We start from the raw sequence: 18,367 nt of genomic DNA on the forward strand, positions 1-18,367 counted from the left end.
AAGGATATCGATTCCAAAGACAGTGAATGCAAAATTTGCTACAAAAATATTTACTACAAGAAGTGATGCCAACTGCATCGTGACAACCAAAATGGCCCAGCATACGTAAAAGTTCAGATAATTGCCAAATTTTGATCAGCATGGACGGAAGCCATGTTGACTTGAAAATGGAGAAAATGTAATCCACCAAGTCATTGTTCAAAAAAAGGAAGAGAAAAAAATGGCCCTCTATTTTATTTTCTATTCTGGGTTATCTAAAGACTACGAAGTAGATTAAATTAGAAAAAACAAGGAGGGGTCGTGTAAGAATCAATTGAATCAATTGAATGAAATTGATGTCTATCAACAACAATATCAGCTATTTCGTACATAAATGAATGGAGAGAGGCTCTTGAGCTCTGCACGTTTTCGTGCCAGTCTTCTGAAAGGCTTTCGATTTCTCCATAGCAATCTTTCGATACCACTTGCATGCCTCGAGGCATCCTTTATTACTGGCACATGACTTTTTCTACTGGATTTGGTGCTTCCTGACTTCTTTCTAAACTCTGTGCGACTTGGAGAAGGCGTCTGGGGCTCTTCCACTTTGCCACTGGTAGATCCGCTGAATCATCCAAGAAATAGAATCAACATAGATTATCAGCATCAGTGATGACAAACACCACGATGACAAAACTAAAGAATCAATCGTCTTTCATTTATTCATCAAGGAATAATGAAAACTTTTTGCCTGTAACATCCCAGAGCAACAAATTGCACAACAAAGAAAACACTCCAAAAGCTCCCTCCAATAAATGGGATGTATTAAGAGCACCAGGGACTTGCCTCTCCTGAGTCATCGGCGTCGATGAACACGCATCTTCTCCGGCATGTGAATCACATGCTGGACATATGTAAATCTTTGGTGGCGAGGATAATTTGATGCAATCAAAGTGATACCATTCATCACAATTATCACAGGCAATCATTGCTCGTTGATCATACGGTCTTCGGCAAATACAATAAAGCATGCTTCGATCCCTCAGTAACTGCATGAACCGAGCACAAAGAGTGTAAGAGCAATGAAAAATAGAGGATGCGACCGCTCAAAAGAAAAAGAGGTGCCTACGTGCTCTCAAACACTTGTTTCTTGTTACCTTAAGTTCCTTTTCACAGACCAATGGTAGATCTTCACCCTGGGCAATTAGATCAAAAACTTTATCAAGTCCCAGTGCTCCACCATCCATCGAGACCTATTGACAGGAAGACAATGAGCAATTGCACAATAAAAAGTAAAACCATCCTATAATATGATACTACAGCAATATGCCAGACCTTCTTGGCTGTATCAGCCCATTGCAGGCCAATATGCTTCACTTCTGTTAGTCTCCTTGTAAAGTAATCTTCTGGAGGAACGTTTATAGCCAGACCCTGGAAAAAAACATAAAATGTCATCAGTTATACGCCTATGATCATGAATGGCATTCTAGCCATAATTCCATGTTTGTGCTAAAGTAGGGCAATAATTTTGTATTTGCACAAAACCAAGGTTTATAACATGTCAGTACAAAATCATTGTCATCTTCAGTAAAGTTGCAAAAAACATGCTATATGAATAACTTTCAGCAAAGTTGATAAGCTCCAATCCAAAGAGGTCATAATAGTCTTCAAATATTCTAGTCAAGTATTAGGACCTTGGTATTCCTGAAATTTTGTCCAACCCAATTGCATGATATCTATTTAATCCATGCTTACCACAAGAGTTGATATTCTGATCATGCTCATGAAAATCTCAGGAAATTGTATCCCCATTTTTACGTAATCATGCACAACTAAAAACAGCCCATATACCAGAGAACACATAAATAATCATTCAGTTCATCAGCGCACAAAGAGAGAGAGTACACAAATGCTAAAAGTTACATTACAGATCTCATAAAACAATTAAAGGGTTATACCTCTTTCAAGTGCCTCTGGACTTGTTGCAATGAGGGCTTTTGTGGACCATTTAATAATTTCTGTGCTCTAACCTTCCATGAATTTCTTGCTAATACAAGCTCAAATTTGCTGTTGCCCTCACCATCACAAATGCCAGCACTATCTAATGCCTATGAAAGATGGAAACTGCTCCAATCAGAAATACACAAAAGAATACAAGGCAAGGATACCTTGTATTTACCATGACCATGATCAAAAGAAGAACTGAAAAAGAGGATGCTATCAAATACATAGGACACCCACTAACAGATGTCTAAGCAAATTAAGTTGAGAAGTTGACAGTATAAGATGAAATGATGAGAACCTTCAACGCGACCACAAGTTTATCAGAGAAACCACTGAGATCTCTGTCTTGATAAGATAATGCATAATCTACTATTTCCCTTAAGCAAGCCCTGCATTCAAGAGCTTTCTTCACAATTTGGTCAAGTACACTTCTTTCTTCAATCCTGTCAATAGCATAGCATTGTCACTGACTAAGTTCAGATTATCGCCTTTATCGTATAAATAAAACTGACCTTGACTAAGAATGAAAAGTGTTTCAAAGATATAAATAACTTCATAAAACAACAGGAGACCTGAAATAGGGAAAAAGGCTAGCCAAAAAAGCACGTTATACAATAAAGCTCTCTGTTTGCAGAGTAGATTATCTCAGAAACAGGAAATACTAAGTGCTACCTCTAGAATATGGAAGAAGCTCAAGAAAACAGTTTATCAAATTTCACAAAAATTATGACATCTAGATGAAAATCGATACACACAAAAATAAAACGCGTTAAGAGAAATTACCATAAACAAAGACCCTCAGCATCTGATAAAAGCTCAATGAGCTTATTCAAATCAGGACATTTCCGCCCAAATCTCTGCACAAATCAAAAAAAAAAAAAAACACTCAGAAAGGACTTAGCACTGCATGAACAAACGTACTTTGACAGAACATTATTCGTACCAGAATGCCACATCTGCTCCTAGAGATTTTTCCACTTCTCACAAACATGCAGTAAGGGCAAACATATGTTGTATCACTTTTTGCATCTTCAAGTGATGACCCAATGCACTGTAGGTGAAAACTGTATACAATAGCCAAGGGACAAGCTGAAATCAGAAGTTTTTAGACCTAGATAACTCATAAAGATATTCCTTATTTATTTCTAATGGTGCCCTTCCTCCCTGGTCCCCAGAAGAAAGCAAATTATATCAATATTAGAGTAGAAACCAAATCCCCCTGTGGCACAATTTGCATCTAAACTTGTTTCCAAGGTAATTTGGAAACAAAGTTTCCCCCTGTGGCTCAAAGAGAGTATACAGGAGGATAATAGGGCTAAGGTCCCTTTATGTAACTAAAATCTTGTATTGTCAAGTTCATATATGTATAACAAGAATACCGTTTGGGAAAAAAAAAAAAAGAGTAGAAACCAAATCCCCAAGAAAGATCATGAAAAAATATCCCCAAACAGCTCTTTTTCCAAAGTGAAGCAGGAATGTTCAGTCATCACTAAGCAACCGGGAAACTAACCAATCGTTGCAAATACAGCAATTAACAAGCTTCTGATCATCAGAATTTTGGGAACAACAGATGCATAAAGCTGTTGTTTTGCAGGAGTTAAACTTGTTGTAGATGTAGAACGATCTATCAAGACTTTTCTTTATCTGCAAAATGTTTAAGAGAATCCACAAACAGTTAGAAATGAAAGCATAGGTCAGTAAATTATTAAACGTGACCAGAGAAGTATGACAAAGCATGAATTAAGTAAACCTCTAAAAGACTTGAAGTCAACAAATTTGTATCGCCAGCAGAAGCCCCAGCAACGTTCCTGCAATGCTGCTTCCACTGCTCTACCTTTTGCACTTCAGCCAAGACCATGTCCAGTTCTGGGCAATTAAATGCGTTGGTGCTTCCAACTTCCTAAACATGCATCCATTAGATAATCAGTGATTAACCACCATGAGATAAAATGCTATGCTAAAATCCTGTATAACACTGCAAACTCTGGGTACCACCTGAGAGGGTAAATGGCCAAAATTCAAGTTCAACTACAATGCAAGCTTAGAGGGAACAGCAGGTTACCATGACAAGGTCATGCCAACTTCCAAAGTTTGGAAGACTACATGTACATGCTCATATAAGCATACCTTGCAAATGCACTAGATTTCTGAAAGCTAAGCAGAGAATAAGGTTCATTACTTTAACGCCTTTAGTATCACATAACATCGAAAACAAAACAAGCATAACCAGGTCAGACAGATGATGTTACAGAAGCAGGGTACTGCATGGGAAAATCCAAGAAGTTTGTGACTGCAAGGATAGACTCCGCCCCAGCAGAATAAGATAAACCAAAATAATAGAATACATGACTTTTTTTAAAAAAAATTCATTTATGTATTTTTTTGGGAATGATGAGGGATAGGTATTTCTGGAAGTTGAATTAATCAAGAAACAGTCTTTTACCTTTAAATGCAGCAATGACAACCATGATCTATCACTGCAGTCCTGGTTGAAAAACAAATGTACTCGCTCCAGCCACAAGCTACAAACAGCCGAGTTCTCATTAAAGCATAAACAGATTGACAAAAACCAACAGAAAAACTAAGAAAGAATTCAAATGACAGAATCACGCCCTCAGATTAGACGGGGCTGCTTCTCTCTTTATTTTTCTTTACTGAAGGCAGATAATCAAACAGGTTTTTTCTTAACAAAAAATTGAGCTTAAATTATGCGGTAACTTTTTTGCTTAACATACTTTGAGTTTAAATTATGCTATAACTTATCTTCTTCAATTCCTACTTGTTTAAGAAAAAAATTTGTTGAACATTAAAAAAAAAATCCTCCTCATTATGTTTAATTTTGTTTCTACAGGTTTGCAAGGAAAAGAATTTAGATGATGCTGGCCTTAACATATCATTGACTCTACAATATCTAAACTAGTGCAAGGCCAAATGGTGCAATTGTAAATGCTTAAAAAGGTTTTAAAGTTTCAAATATTGAATACATTCACAGACCAAGTTCTTCTTCTCTTTCTTTCACTTTTTCCCTTTTGAACTTTTTGATCGGAATGGAAAGTGACAAACAACAAAGCAGTTAACTAGGAAAGCAAAGAATGCTCAAAATAAAGAATCAAGCTGAAGACACACAGAAATGAAAAATTTAAAAGAAAGACAAAGATGGGGGAGGTTCTCTGGCTGCTGAAAATGGGGGAGTAGTCCTAAACTGCAGAGTACCGCTGCGTATCTGTCAAAGCACTGTTTTTATAAGAAAGTGGAAGTATAAATGTAGTTTAGGCATTAGTTAGACAATTGCAGGGTGACCTTCAATCAGATAAACAAACCTCCGTGAAGCCCACTAGTTTTGAGCAACGTCTCCAAAATTTCCATGAAAGAAACAAAGGAGAATCCCAAGGGGCAGGAAAATCATAAAAGGCTTTCTTGTTGGGCTCACAGAAGTATCTTTCTATCCCGGGGGCAGGAAAAGATAAAATGTGGTCTCAACTGTTAAGGTGATATTGATAAGACACCTTTATAGAGCTTCCCCAGGGTAATTCTTCAGCGAAGTACTAGTAGCAAGAAACTCTTTTTTGAGAGCAGGGTCTAATTTCCTGAAATAAATTCTATGTTCACAAGGCTTTCTTTTTCGGGTCTCTTCACCATCTTTTCATTTACCAAACTACCTCAACAGGAATTATACTACATGCACATTGAACTATCGCAAGCAACAATAGTGCAATTGATTATATCACAGAGATCAAAGAATTTAAGAAATCCAGCTGGTGGAAAACTATTATTCTCATCTAAATTATAGTTTCATGCTTCTATTCAGAATTCATAAAATATAAGCTTTAACCTCGGCACAAAATAAGTACACTAACAAAATAAAGCATCTAGACTATAGCTTTTCTAATTACATATAGCTAATACACTGTCAAAGGAGTATGAACATAAAAGAAACTCACTTGTGTTTCTCAACAGCTTTCTGAATATGACCAATCATCAAAGGGAACGAGACAACAGTTTTCTGCAATTTGACACATCAGATTATACAGGGTACATACAGAAACACGCATGAATTGATTACTCAGAAATGCAGAAAACACAGAGGTAACATCCGAACCTAGCATGATACCTGAGGTGCAACTAGAAAATGTTTGCCATAAATATATAGGGGACATAGATCTATGAATACAAGCTTCTACAAACCCCTAGGAGAATACTGCACACCCCCTTCTTAATTCCCGTTAAATGAGCCCAGATGCGATGGAAATTGTTTCTAAACGAGGTAGAGAAATAAACAAGCATGTCATATACCTCAGACAGCTCAAGAACTTCCACAGCATCACTCAACTTGATCTGTCTACTGCTACATGGAGGGAGAATTTCCAAGGCTTTCCTAAGCCAATCTATTCCACTAAATAGTGAGGTCCGTAAAGCACAGGATGCAAATGTCACAGGTAGATGGTGGGAATCCTCCAAACATGCCTCAGCTTCCTATAACAAAATTAGAGATGTATAACCTTAATGCATTGGCCATAATAACATGTGAACAATAAAATCATAAATGCAATCTTGTGGACAAAAAAGACATGTTATAACCTAAATAGTAATCACAATTCTTGAAATCTTAGATATAGGCAAGTCATCCATGTTAAAAGATGGGGAATAACCAAAAAGGAAAATATGCATCATCACCATCAACCATGACATAATTCATCAATCTAAAACAGAAAAAATATGACCAACTTTGCTGCTTTTAAAGATATGAATATCCAAAATCCAACCTTTTTGAAGGTTTGAGCAAAAACCCAGACTCAACCCACACTTTAGCAGCCACCACTTGGCTCCAGCTAAAAAAAACATACTATTAACATGCACAAATTTTTTTTCTCCATTAACATTTAAAGTATCACAAACCTGAAGCGTGGGAATAACATTCCAGAAAGAAAGAGCTTTAGAGCACCATTGAAGCGTAGAACATGCATCTTGCAGTTTTGGCATAGCAGCAAACTCGAATTTAAGACATAGACCAGCTTGAGTGATGGATTTCAATAACAACAATTGACTTTCAATTTTTGAAACCAGACTACCAGAAATTCCACAAGGCATAACATCAGTATTCAACAGAGAAACTGCAACATTCAGCAAGGAATAGGCATTTTGTTCCCACTCCATGCATTGTTTTAGAATTGTTTGAAGCATTTCTCGTTCTTTGAGAGATATCTTCAGAAACTTTGAATCTGAAACCAACTCCTGGAAAATTTTATGGAGCATCAGAAAGCATCCAATGTCTAGACACCCAAAAGAAGAAGAGAAGATATTTAAAAAAAAAAAAACCTTTAGGGTATCAAGTTGGAGCAAAGAACTTGAGGCATGTGAAACAGATGAATCAGAAAACAAAAATGGCTTGGATTTGCTCAACCAGGTCTTTGTCATTGACATGGCATCCTTAACATCATCAAGTGAAGGGAGAATAACACGTATATCTTCAGAAATCCTAAATTACCAAGTCAAAAAATTAAAAATGAAAATAAAAGAGTAAAAAACAACTGAATAGAATAGTATACCAAGAAATAAAACCTTAAAATATCCTCAAATTCAGACATCCCAGCCTCCTGATTAAGAACATCTTTTGCTTTTTCTTCCCAATGCTTAGCAACTACAAGCACCGCAGAAATATCAACAAATGGCTTCTCTTTTTCAATCTGTAGCCTGACATATGTTGGATATGAGATTTACAAAATTAGCATGCAAATGAAATAACATATAAAGTCTTCCAAGTTTCTAAGGAATATAAGGAACATACATAGTTGCTTCCTCCATCAATTCCTCAAGCAAATTCATTTGCACTTTAGATTGAAGTGCCTATACAAAATTTTACATACTTTCAGTGAATTAATAAACTAAAAGAAAGAAACAAGTAAAGCTCAAATAAAAATGCCAGGAACTGCAAATTGAGAAAAAAAAATGCTGAGTAGAGTGCATAAAATGGGCAGGTCAACAATCAGAAATCATAACCTAAAAATTTGTTTTCCCCTAAAATGGGGAATATAAATGAGGTTAAATTGCTGAATGCAGGATTAAACACACAACACATGAGGAACTAATGAACCAACGGATATTCCACACACACACACACACACAAACAAAGAATGGCATATGGAGAGCTACCTTCAAACCGTTCACCCTGCAACAGGCCTTTTTCAGCTCAATGTCAACAAGAGGCAGCTCTTCAACTACATTTGTTTTTATAAGGGTAAATTAAAAATAGTAAGCACCAAAATCCAGAGAAATGAGAAAAAGTCAAAGCCATATGCAGGGAAAATACCTCGAACTTTTAATGACACCCCATCCCTTTGAATGGATGTTAATTCATCAACAACATTTTCCTGATCCTCTCGGCAATCAATGTTCGCCAAAACTTGATTCGCACGAGACTTCCATGACATAGCATCATGATGGTAACATCTAAGAAGTGTTAGTTCTGGGATGTCAAAAGTAAAATCATCATATCCTTCAATAAGCAGCTGAAGTTCCTGTACAAAAATCAATTCCAGCATCCATTAAATTTCAGTGCAGAACACCTCTGTGTGAAGAATAAACAGTATCTATGAAGTCCTGACCTTCAGGCTTATAGAATCTTTTAAAATCTCATTACACCGAGATCGACAAGATTCTACTTGGGTTATCAAATCCAAAAGTATTTCACTTTCAGGAAGTTGGACTTTAAGCTCCAACATCTGATACAGAGAAACAGAAACTTAAACACCCAAACATAAAAGCAATAAAGCAGCAAATTAAAAAATCTACCAAAATCACCTGAGCCTGCAACTCATAGAGGATATCTGCGTTAACTGCACCTGGCAATTTCTCATTGAAGCATTTTCTGACACTTTCAACCCAAACCTGAAGAGCCTCAATGGTAGCAAAAGATAAGAATCCAAATGAAACAGATAGACCATATAAACCATGACAGGAATGCATATAAAGAGGAAGAAAGCTTGCCAAAGATACCATAGCATCTAGTCAATCAATATGCGATAAAATACATAAATATCCTAATATAAGGAATTCCCACCCATCTTGAGCAAGTCTCTCTAATATAACGTGACAGCATAACCTAGAAATAATTAGAGGAAGTACCTTTACCGAAGACATCCTCTGGAATAATTTCTCACTTTCTTTCACGTACATAGGTGAGACACAGGTCTTGGAATATAAAATCTCCCAATCAGCTATCTGAGGTGGGCATTAGCAAACATCAACTGGGGGAAAGGGAAAATTAAATGAAATGAAACAGATTACAACTTGAAATAAAGCAAAGGAAAACCAGCCAAGCAATAGAGTCATCAAAGCTGCAGTAGTACCGCCCACCAAATATATGTTGTCATAAGCACAATTTAACAACCAAAAGTGGAGGCATTAATTTCGAAGAGCATACTTACAGAAACTTTTCCACACATAGGGAGAGCACAATCAATTTCTTCAATCAGCTTCGCAGCTTCTTGTTGGTACTCCTACACACAAAATGGCGAAAAATGATAAAAGGGAGATAGAGATCATAAATGAAGACCTGCCACGCGCGCACGCGTGCGGGCGGGGGTGGTGGTCATCGAGTTGAACCTTAAGTTTAAGATGGCAAGGCTCATTGCATGGCACAGGATCTACAGACAGCAACTTGTTAACATGATCCATCTGTACCCTCCCTGTACCTTGATGGCAATCATGTGACCAGGATTCCAATTTAGAAAGGCTATCTCTTACATCTTGTGCCCAGTTCTGAGCTTCAATCAAGTTCTTTACTGTGTCTCGGACCTATACCACAAGGAATATATAATTTCTTGAGTACAGAAATGAGTTTTTGAATTAGCACAAAGTGTAGGTTTGAAAATTGAAACTCACAGGGTCCATTTCAGAACCAGCCCAAAGGAATTGTTCGGCTTCTTTTATTGCACTGGCATAAGAATCAGCAGAGTATGGTCTCTGAAGAATCTTGCAGGACTTTGACAGCCATCTTTCAGCAAGTTGAACGTGTGTGATACATCCCCCTTTAATCTACAAGGGATGAAGTCATTTCAGCTAGAAAACAATGCCAATAAACCTAACAGATTGTTATGCCAAAGAAAAGAAAGGAAAAAACAAGAACTTCATTGTCTTTTACTCATGAAAAGTAAAAGAAAATGCATTCCAAACCTTCTTTGATAAAGCAACTGACTCATTAGAAGAAGAAAGTTGCCCTTGCAAGCTTCTGTCTTGATCCCCAGAACTGAGTTTATCAGTCATAAGCACCAGAGCCTTCAAATCTGCCAAAGTATGACGATAAAGGAGACGGTGCTTGCTAGCCTTACATTCACAAAGATGTTCCCAGTGCTGCATCATATGAAAGAAACAATAAGCAACTATTGGGATGGTGGATAGCTGAAAGTTCTAGCATTTTGTTAACCAGCCAATTCAAGGAGAACATACTTCCAAAAGGTTGAAAATGACTTGAAGTGTATAATTTACAAGCCATAATATCCTTCAATTTTGGAAATGAAATAATTGGATGACAAAAGCAGTATAAAGTCAAAAGGTAGAAGATAAAAGCAATAAAATAAAAATCTGAACATGGGCACGATATTGAACCATAACTGCAATAGTAGTGAACCTCAGAGTTTGTATTGCACAAACAAACAACAATGATACCTATATCTTTCCAAGCAGCTAACTTGGGCTGAGGGCCTAAGAGTCTTACAAAAATCTGTTAACTGACAGAAAAAGACTACACAGATATACAGCCCAAACCTTTATGTTGCAGAAGCTTGATGTAAAAATCTTAGTTTTTCATTGATGGAGAGCAATTTAAAAACTTGTAATAACAAAACAACAAATGAAAATGGGTAAATAATTAATGCCTGAGTCTTTCAAGATTCCTTACCTCTAGACAAACAAAAGCTGATGGTCTACAGCGGCAAACAACAGCAGAAAGATATAGAAATTGTTGACATATGATGCATGTTGGATCCTTCAAGCATTATGTCATACTGATCAGAAATGATGTTCCTCAAACCATAATACTGCAGCTTATTAAAGCTCCATGAACAAGATACAAGTTACAGAGATACCTCTTCGCTACCAACATGTTCAGGACGCTTACGAGGTGACATGGTAGAAGAACGAAGAATCCCATTTTTCCAAAGCTGCTCCCTCCAGACCTTTTCATTCTCATATACCCTTATCAATTCCTTTCTCAAGCAGACTGATGCTCTGCTATCAAAGTTGCTCTGCAAGAAAGATGGATTCCAACTATAAAACCAGAATAGCATGGAACAAGGACAGAAAAACAAACGACGAACAAGTGAAAGCCAGAATGATGAAGATTACAGATCTATTCACATGAGTAGCTCAATAAAACAAAAGACTAGAAGCAAGGAATACAGTTTTTGTTTGGCAAGTTAAATTTGTCACAAGTAACAGTGGATACCGAAGCTATGAACCACTCGCCAATATCACAGAATGTTCCAGAGAATATGCTAACCATTAACTTCATTCTTTATATCACTAAATTAGTGAGTATGAACTTGTTTCTAAACAAAGGCATAATTTATCAAAATGACATTTTCAGAAACAAAATTAGCTCATGTGGATACTAATGGAGAACAATAAATAAGCATGCATAGCAGATGTTTCTTCTATTCAATCCCACGTGCCAGCTCTTCCAGAGTTAAAAAGAGACCACGCCAATTGGGGGAATGACCACACATAAGGCCCCACAAAAATGAAACGAAGGTTCCGTTTGATAAAACTGAATCTGAATTCTAAAATATGAATACTGAAACAATTAATTTGCTAAATTTTAAGCATTGAAAAGAAATATATGAATGCCTGAATTTTAATGCTAAACCTATTTATACTGTTTGATAAACATTTATAACTGAATGCTTAATAAGTTAATAGATAGATTTTCATTTATCAAATACTCAAAATGTCTGAATGTCTGAAAAAGTTCAGTTTCAGCACTTTTTTATGTTATCAAACAGACCGTAAATGGCAAAATAAAAAAAGAATCTTAGGAAACTAAATAGCAAAAAAGATGCTCATCAACTTTTAGAAATATTTCTTCCAACTATCAGTTGAAAGTTCTTATGAATCAAGTTACACAGAATTAACTGCAAAAACAAAATTTAGCTGCTAATAAAGCCCGAGCTAGAACTTTATATAAGCCTCTTCCAATATGAAAAGCAGCAACACTAAATTCACCATAGAATGACTCAATTAAAAATGATAACCACCTAAAAGCTCAAAACAAATGAAACAAGGGAAATATCACATTCTCACAACTAAAGGCTTTCTGAATACTATAAAGTAAGACAATCTAAAGATGACTTCATGGATCAAACTGCATGCTTGGAGTTTAATTCTCCACCTTCTAAGTTAAGACCATAAACTACTGTGCCTAATGGAGGGGGCCGGAAAAAAGGAGAAGAAGTGGACCTTTGCTACCACACATAGGAGTTCCTCATGGGATAATACAGCAGGTTTGCGATAAAGTTTGTATAGTTCTGCTCCACGACCTCCATAAGGCAGCCAGTCAGCAGGAGCAAAGTTGACTGCCTCAGCACAATTTAGTCCTGTTCATTCAAAGTTAATCAAAAATTAACCGACGAGGTCATCTACAATCATGCAACTAGATGACCGAGACCTCCATTGAATCAAAAGTTAACCACATTTCTGCTTACCCAGGTTGAAGCCTCCATGATAAGATCTAGGGAAGGTAATGATAAAGTTTCCAGGCTCCTAAAGAAAAGCAATTACAAAAATTAGTATTTCAAATATACCTTCAACAGAAGAAGCGGAATACCACTTACACCATTTACAGCACTATAATGAGTTATTACTTTGCAAGCAAAGTGAAAGTTATGACAATAAGGGCATGTTCCAAAAGAGAGAGAGAGATGAAAGACTTCACCAAGATTTCAATTATTTATTGATTACTTTCAAAGACAAAAGAACAAATCATGCATAGTCTTTCTTTTATGAATTATATGTTGGGGATGGCAATCCTGCATATTTGAATTGCTCAACTCCAATATAACAAATTCCACATTTTGTGTTCTGGAAAAGGACTTCGCCAAGCTCTAGCAACAAGGACCTTTGCTTGGCTGTAAAAGAAGCAAAAATGGGATAAGGAAAGAGTTTTTATCCTGTGTTTCCACATGCATAATAGCAACAAATCACAATTTTAGCATACATGAGCAATACAGAATTATCTTGAGAATATCCTGTATTTCCGCAAGTACAATTACATTAAATCACAACTTTTAATATACATGAACATTACAGAATTATCTTAACAAGAGCAAATTACATTTTTTGTTTACTATTACTCTTCAAACTCTAAATTTTAGCTTCCAGCCTCTCAAGATGTATAACTGAAAGACGAAAACCTTTAAAAGAGTTCAGAGTACCATGCATCTCAAATCCATCCATCACGGTAACAGAATATGCAATGCATAACTGTGTTGACAATGTAGAACATCACCTGAAGCACACTGTAAACAGGAACACCACTTTCTTGCAAGACACTAGGATTCAGCATGGTTACAAGCTGGAACAACAAATCTGGTTGTGCATCAAACAGATCAGGAAGACTGTTTTTCATCACCTACAGAAAGATGAAAATTACTTCTACAAGCATGCACTTGACAAAAAGGAATAAAAAGCCAAAAGCAAAAAGAACTGCTAATTCAAGTACCAATGAAAACTTTGTAACACACATTTGAGGGATAGAAAAACCAAGGTAAAGCACCAAAAGCATAATTCCTTACAGCCAAACACTTTCTTATCCACATTCTGATTCATTAAAAAATTCAATTAAAAGTACGTGATCGCCTTATTTTCGTATTTTTTCTCCTTGCAGGGTGAGAGTGGGAACCAAGTTACATAATTCAAAAAGTAAGCAGCATAACCTTAAAAATCACAAATGCACTTGAGCATAGCAACTGAAGACAAGTTACCAGAAAAAGTATAGCAAGCTCTAAAATGCTTAGATAAATCAGAGCTTGGTATAGGAACAGATATTTAGATCCAACAACCAGAAAAATCACACATCTAATCCCATAGAAAGTTGATAAACGTAGAGGAAATAACTCAGTCTGCAACCCATTATAACATTAGTGAAAGATGCATTTACAAGCCCATAAGTACTTATGACATCTATAATTCAAGACATATAGGATTTCAACAACTTCTCAGTCCTGCTTTTAGGAAGAAGAGGCATAAACGCAGGCTGAGGTCCTAGACACTGAGAGCCGAAATACATTGCGGAGCAGTAGCAATCATCCATCTATCTACAACAATCAATATTTTACATGATTTTTTATGCATGTTAATTTCACCCATTGAAAACATGACTTTCAAGGAACCACTAGTAAATATGAAAGAGAGCTAACAAGGCAGAGAAGAAGAGCAAATGACTCTAGTGTCATGTCCAGAATCCATTGCAGCAAAACAAGAATGGCACCGAGCGTTGTCTAACAGGAGCTACAATTTTCTAATTCTAAATACATAAAACTAATCTAACTTCAGAGAAGCAGCAAAATCAAAAAGAATGTATCCATTAAAGTACCTTTTCAAAAGCACAGGCTTCACTGCCAGGGACACTGTACCAACATTTTGGCTCTCCCCTAAACAAAATGAGCAGCAGTGAGTACGAATTTAATTCACAAACTTAAGATCAAGCTTATCAAGGTCAAACAAGGCTTGTTACTCTTCGCAAGCAACTAAGATCTAATTCAAACAACTAATCTCTTCAGAAAAAGGGGCTCACAAGATTTGAGAATGAAAGATATTCAAGCAAAATTCATTTAAACATTGAAAGTTCACCCAGGCTCAGTTTAAATACAGCTCTACATGAAAGGACACAAACTCATAAAAAAGAGTAAAAAAGAAACAGGAGTTCACAAAATTTGAATGTAAAATCCAACTTTTTTGCATAAAAACCACAGCTACATTGCAGGAAGATGACGTGGTCATTTAAGTTAAGATTGCAATTTGTCATTGAAGGCTGTGATCTTTCAAAAGAACAAAATAGTTGAGGAACCAAAAAAAATAACACGAAAGATTTTCAAAAGCTTGAAAGCAAAGGTATATCTTGCTTGCATCCAGATTTCAGAGTCCAGAGCAGCTAAATGGAATGATTTAACAAATTTTACCTCATCTCAACACAGACATAACATGAGTAGCAGAAATTTTTTAAAAAGTTTTGCATTTGCAGAAGCTTGAAAGCAAAGGTATATCTTGCTTGAACTGGATTTCAAAGTCCAAAATCCAGCTAAATGGAATGATTTAACAGAAAATTTCCCCCATCTCAATACAGATATAACATGAGTAGCAGAAATTTTTTAAAAAGTTCTGCATTTACGTCACAAAGTAATCAGCCAGTGCTACAACCCAATAATCATCTAAACTTACATTCAAGCCAATAAACATCTAAATTTACACAAGACGAGAATGGTGCCCAAAATTAGAAGGATGTGTACCAGTGAAGATAATTCATCGAGTAAAAGCAGTGGTCCTCAAAATGCCAGCAGAATGATGAGAATAGCATCCCAATATACAGCCAGGGTACCATGACCCCAGCAATTCCATGATGCACTGCTTGAAGCATTGAACCAGGTAGCTTCGGTAAGTTATTAAGATTCCATGGGCTAGCACAGTACTCATCCCACACTTCAGCCTCAACTGATGATGGTCTTTGGTCAGCTACACGTGGAAATCCACTCCCGTATACGGAAGTATCCAAGTCACTGCCATACATTACTTCCACCTCACCAACTGATCCCTCTACAATCTCCCAAAACTTCTTCTCCAATTGTACCCGTGACGTAGGTGTTGATCCAAACCATTTCTTCTTCGCTCGCTCGGCCACACGCCTAAAAGCTTCCAGGGAAAACTCTTTACCAGGAACAAATCCAAAGCTCTCCTTTTCAGAATTCAAGCACTCCAAGCAGTACCAATTACCCAAAGGCACTTGCTTCAGAGGTGGAGATAAGCAATATATGTGCCAACCCTTATTACACCTATCACACAAAAGCATTACTTCCCCATGCAACCCACTTCTACATTGCTCACATATTTGATCAAACTCTTCCTTTTCTTGCTTGCGAACTTCAACTTTCTCACCCTCACTATTCTTCCGCATTCGCTTAAAACTCGAAACCTTAATTTCCCGACCTCTTTTTCTACCCCCTTGCAATCCTCTTTTACAAGTCTTCTCTTTTCCTTTATTAATATTGCAATAATACTCTTCATACTCACATAAATGCTCCAAATACAATTGACTCAACACATGCTTGGCGCAGTCTGTGATCTTCCCATTAGGGCGCACAAACCTGAAAACCTCCCCCCATTTTTTATTCTTCACAACCTTGTCATACCCTCCAAATCTTTTAACAGCATTAAACAATTTACACAAATCCAAATCACCACCTTCAAAGACAACCCTTTTTTTTGCTTTCCTACTGCAATGCTCCCCCAAAAACCTATTGTATTCCAACTTAAAAGTCTTTGGATCACATGAGGAACATCGCGCCTGTAACTTGTGAATTTCCTGTGTTTTTGTGGGGAATGTAAATGAATCTAAATCCAAACCAAAAGGAGGTTTCCAGCACTTAGGCGGAACGATCTTACAAATCCCATATTGCTCAGCCTCAGGCCTGATCTTATCAATAAACTCTAAAGGGTCCCTAAATTCATCCTCAGTTGGATAATACACTGGCCCTGCTGGGACATTCAATGAACCGCTGGATAAAACACAAGTACTTGGCCCCAAAACAACCTTTTCTACAGCCCTTGGCCTCCCTTTCCCCATCAATAATTCAATCTCTCATCTCAAACCATAAATAAATCCCACTACAATAACAAATTTGAATTCACATTAATATCTGGACCAAAAAATGTGTGTCCTCCAAGGGGGAAAAAAACATGCATGGATTAACAGCTTTCAACTAAAAACATGTTATATGAACTGAAAAAAAAAATTAAAGGGTCTTAAACATACCTTCTTTCGGAGAAAATATGATTAAATGAACGATTAATAGCTCTGAGAAGTAACTTCTCTCTCCCTTTTTTTTATCTTTTCTTTCCTTCTTTTTTTATTTGGAAGTTTTAAAGTGAGAGAGGGTGTGTTTCTCTCAATCCTTGAGACTTTAGCAAGTTCGTTTTCTTTTTAGGTTACGGTGCAAGAAAACTGGCGCAATCGTGAATGTCTTGCGACTGAAATTTGAGGATATTTACGAAAATGTCTACAGGGATCTTTCTATCAGATTCTCCTTGTTCTCAATAGAACCGCGTGAGTCGCACGTGAACACGTCAACGGTTGTGATGGAGCCGTGTTCGGTGACTTGATAAAAGAGAGCGTGAGAGTGTTTCGGAATGTGCTGATTACTCGTTATGAAACCGTCTGAGGTTTTCAACGAACCCATCGGTGGTTTCGGGGACGCATCACCAGTAAAAGTACATCGGATTGACGGTCAGGATTTTTAGTCAAGTCAAGATTTCTGTGCATCACTCTCTATTTTTTCTTTTTATTTTTCTTTTTTTCCTGTTTGGATCTTTTTTTTTTTTTATTTTTTGGTGTGTGAGTGTGTACAGATGGCAAAGGTATTGAAGTGATAAAAGAAGGTGCTAAATATTGGTCAATGACTTAGAGAGGCTTTGGCAGCATGCCGGTATATAATGTGAAGTTTCACTTGAAAAGTTTTGGTTGGATTAGGAATCCTTTTTGCTGCCATTTGTTGCAAATGTTAGAGCAGGCCTTACTATCTTTAGAAGGGAACAATAATAATAATAATTAGTCCTTGCCTATATTTTGAGTGTATATCGATCACTAGTAGTATCAGTATAATCTCTTGAGTGTGATGCTTTTATTTCTCACAATGCATTTCATATTCTCTTTTAATCTCACCGACTTCCACGATCAAGTTTGTGACCTAAAAATATGGCATTGTTGTGCCATCTAAGATTGAAAAAATATGATCAATTAAAGCTCAATCGACAAGTCCGCTAAAGGCTGTGCAAGCTATTACCTTTTATATATTAAAAAAAAGGAGTTAAAATGTGAAGATAGTTGGAGGGGAGATCAATTTGAAACTATTGAGATCAATGATTGTACGAGGAAATAATTTTCTCTTTCTATATTTATCCAATTACAAGTTTTTAAAAATATAACTGAAGTTGGAGAAGATGAAAATTTACCAAAGGGACCTTTGGTCTAAGTTTAGGAATTGGAATTACAATTGCAATTGGAATCACGTCCAAAAATTTAATATGGGTTTTGATTTAGAGTATCACTACAATCACTAGTGTTTGGTATATAAGGTTTTGAAATTAACTTGTTTTTTTTTTTCCTTCTTTCCCTTTTCTTGCT

General features: G+C 36.5%; 1 protein-coding gene across 1 annotated transcript; it reads right to left on the minus strand.

Moving 5' to 3' along the window:
• Positions 1-301: 301 nt before the first annotated feature.
• On the minus strand, positions 302-17,369 carry LOC113703294 (lysine-specific demethylase JMJ17-like). Its single transcript, XM_027224611.2, has 34 exons — positions 17,000-17,369; positions 15,480-16,851; positions 14,567-14,624; positions 13,481-13,603; positions 12,678-12,735; positions 12,433-12,569; positions 11,064-11,222; positions 10,877-10,963; positions 10,153-10,329; positions 9,862-10,014; positions 9,583-9,774; positions 9,405-9,476; positions 9,103-9,198; positions 8,779-8,865; positions 8,583-8,699; positions 8,288-8,495; positions 8,131-8,195; positions 7,766-7,824; positions 7,540-7,671; positions 7,297-7,456; positions 6,877-7,212; positions 6,274-6,453; positions 5,922-5,983; positions 4,424-4,502; positions 3,731-3,880; positions 3,491-3,624; positions 2,924-3,044; positions 2,764-2,837; positions 2,279-2,423; positions 1,935-2,084; positions 1,312-1,407; positions 1,134-1,229; positions 823-1,025; positions 302-601 (listed from the first exon to the last, which is right to left on the minus strand). Exons 2-34 carry the CDS (start codon positions 16,808-16,810, stop codon positions 355-357), a joined length of 5,544 nt encoding a protein of 1,847 aa, XP_027080412.2. The 5' UTR covers positions 16,811-16,851; positions 17,000-17,369; the 3' UTR covers positions 302-354.
• Positions 17,370-18,367: the final 998 nt, after the last annotated feature.

Source organism: Coffea arabica, chromosome 8e (genome assembly GCF_036785885.1).
Source record: "Coffea arabica cultivar ET-39 chromosome 8e, Coffea Arabica ET-39 HiFi, whole genome shotgun sequence".
Classification (NCBI taxonomy): Eukaryota; Viridiplantae; Streptophyta; class Magnoliopsida; order Gentianales; family Rubiaceae; genus Coffea; species Coffea arabica.

What these genes read in the sequence shown, in the direction of transcription:
- LOC113703294 (XM_027224611.2), bottom strand. Translation starts at nt 16,810, where the DNA reads ATGGGGAAAGGGAGGCCAAGGGCTGTAGAAAAGGTTGTTTTGGGGCCA. An exon ending in TGACTTCAAGTCTTTTAGAG is followed by an intron (nt 3,625 to 3,730) that starts GTTTACTTAATT and finishes AACATTTTGCAG; the next exon opens with ATAAAGAAAAGTCTTGATAG. An exon ending in GCTGAGGGTCTTTGTTTATG is followed by an intron (nt 2,424 to 2,763) that starts GTAATTTCTCTT and finishes TGCTATTGACAG; the next exon opens with GATTGAAGAAAGAAGTGTAC.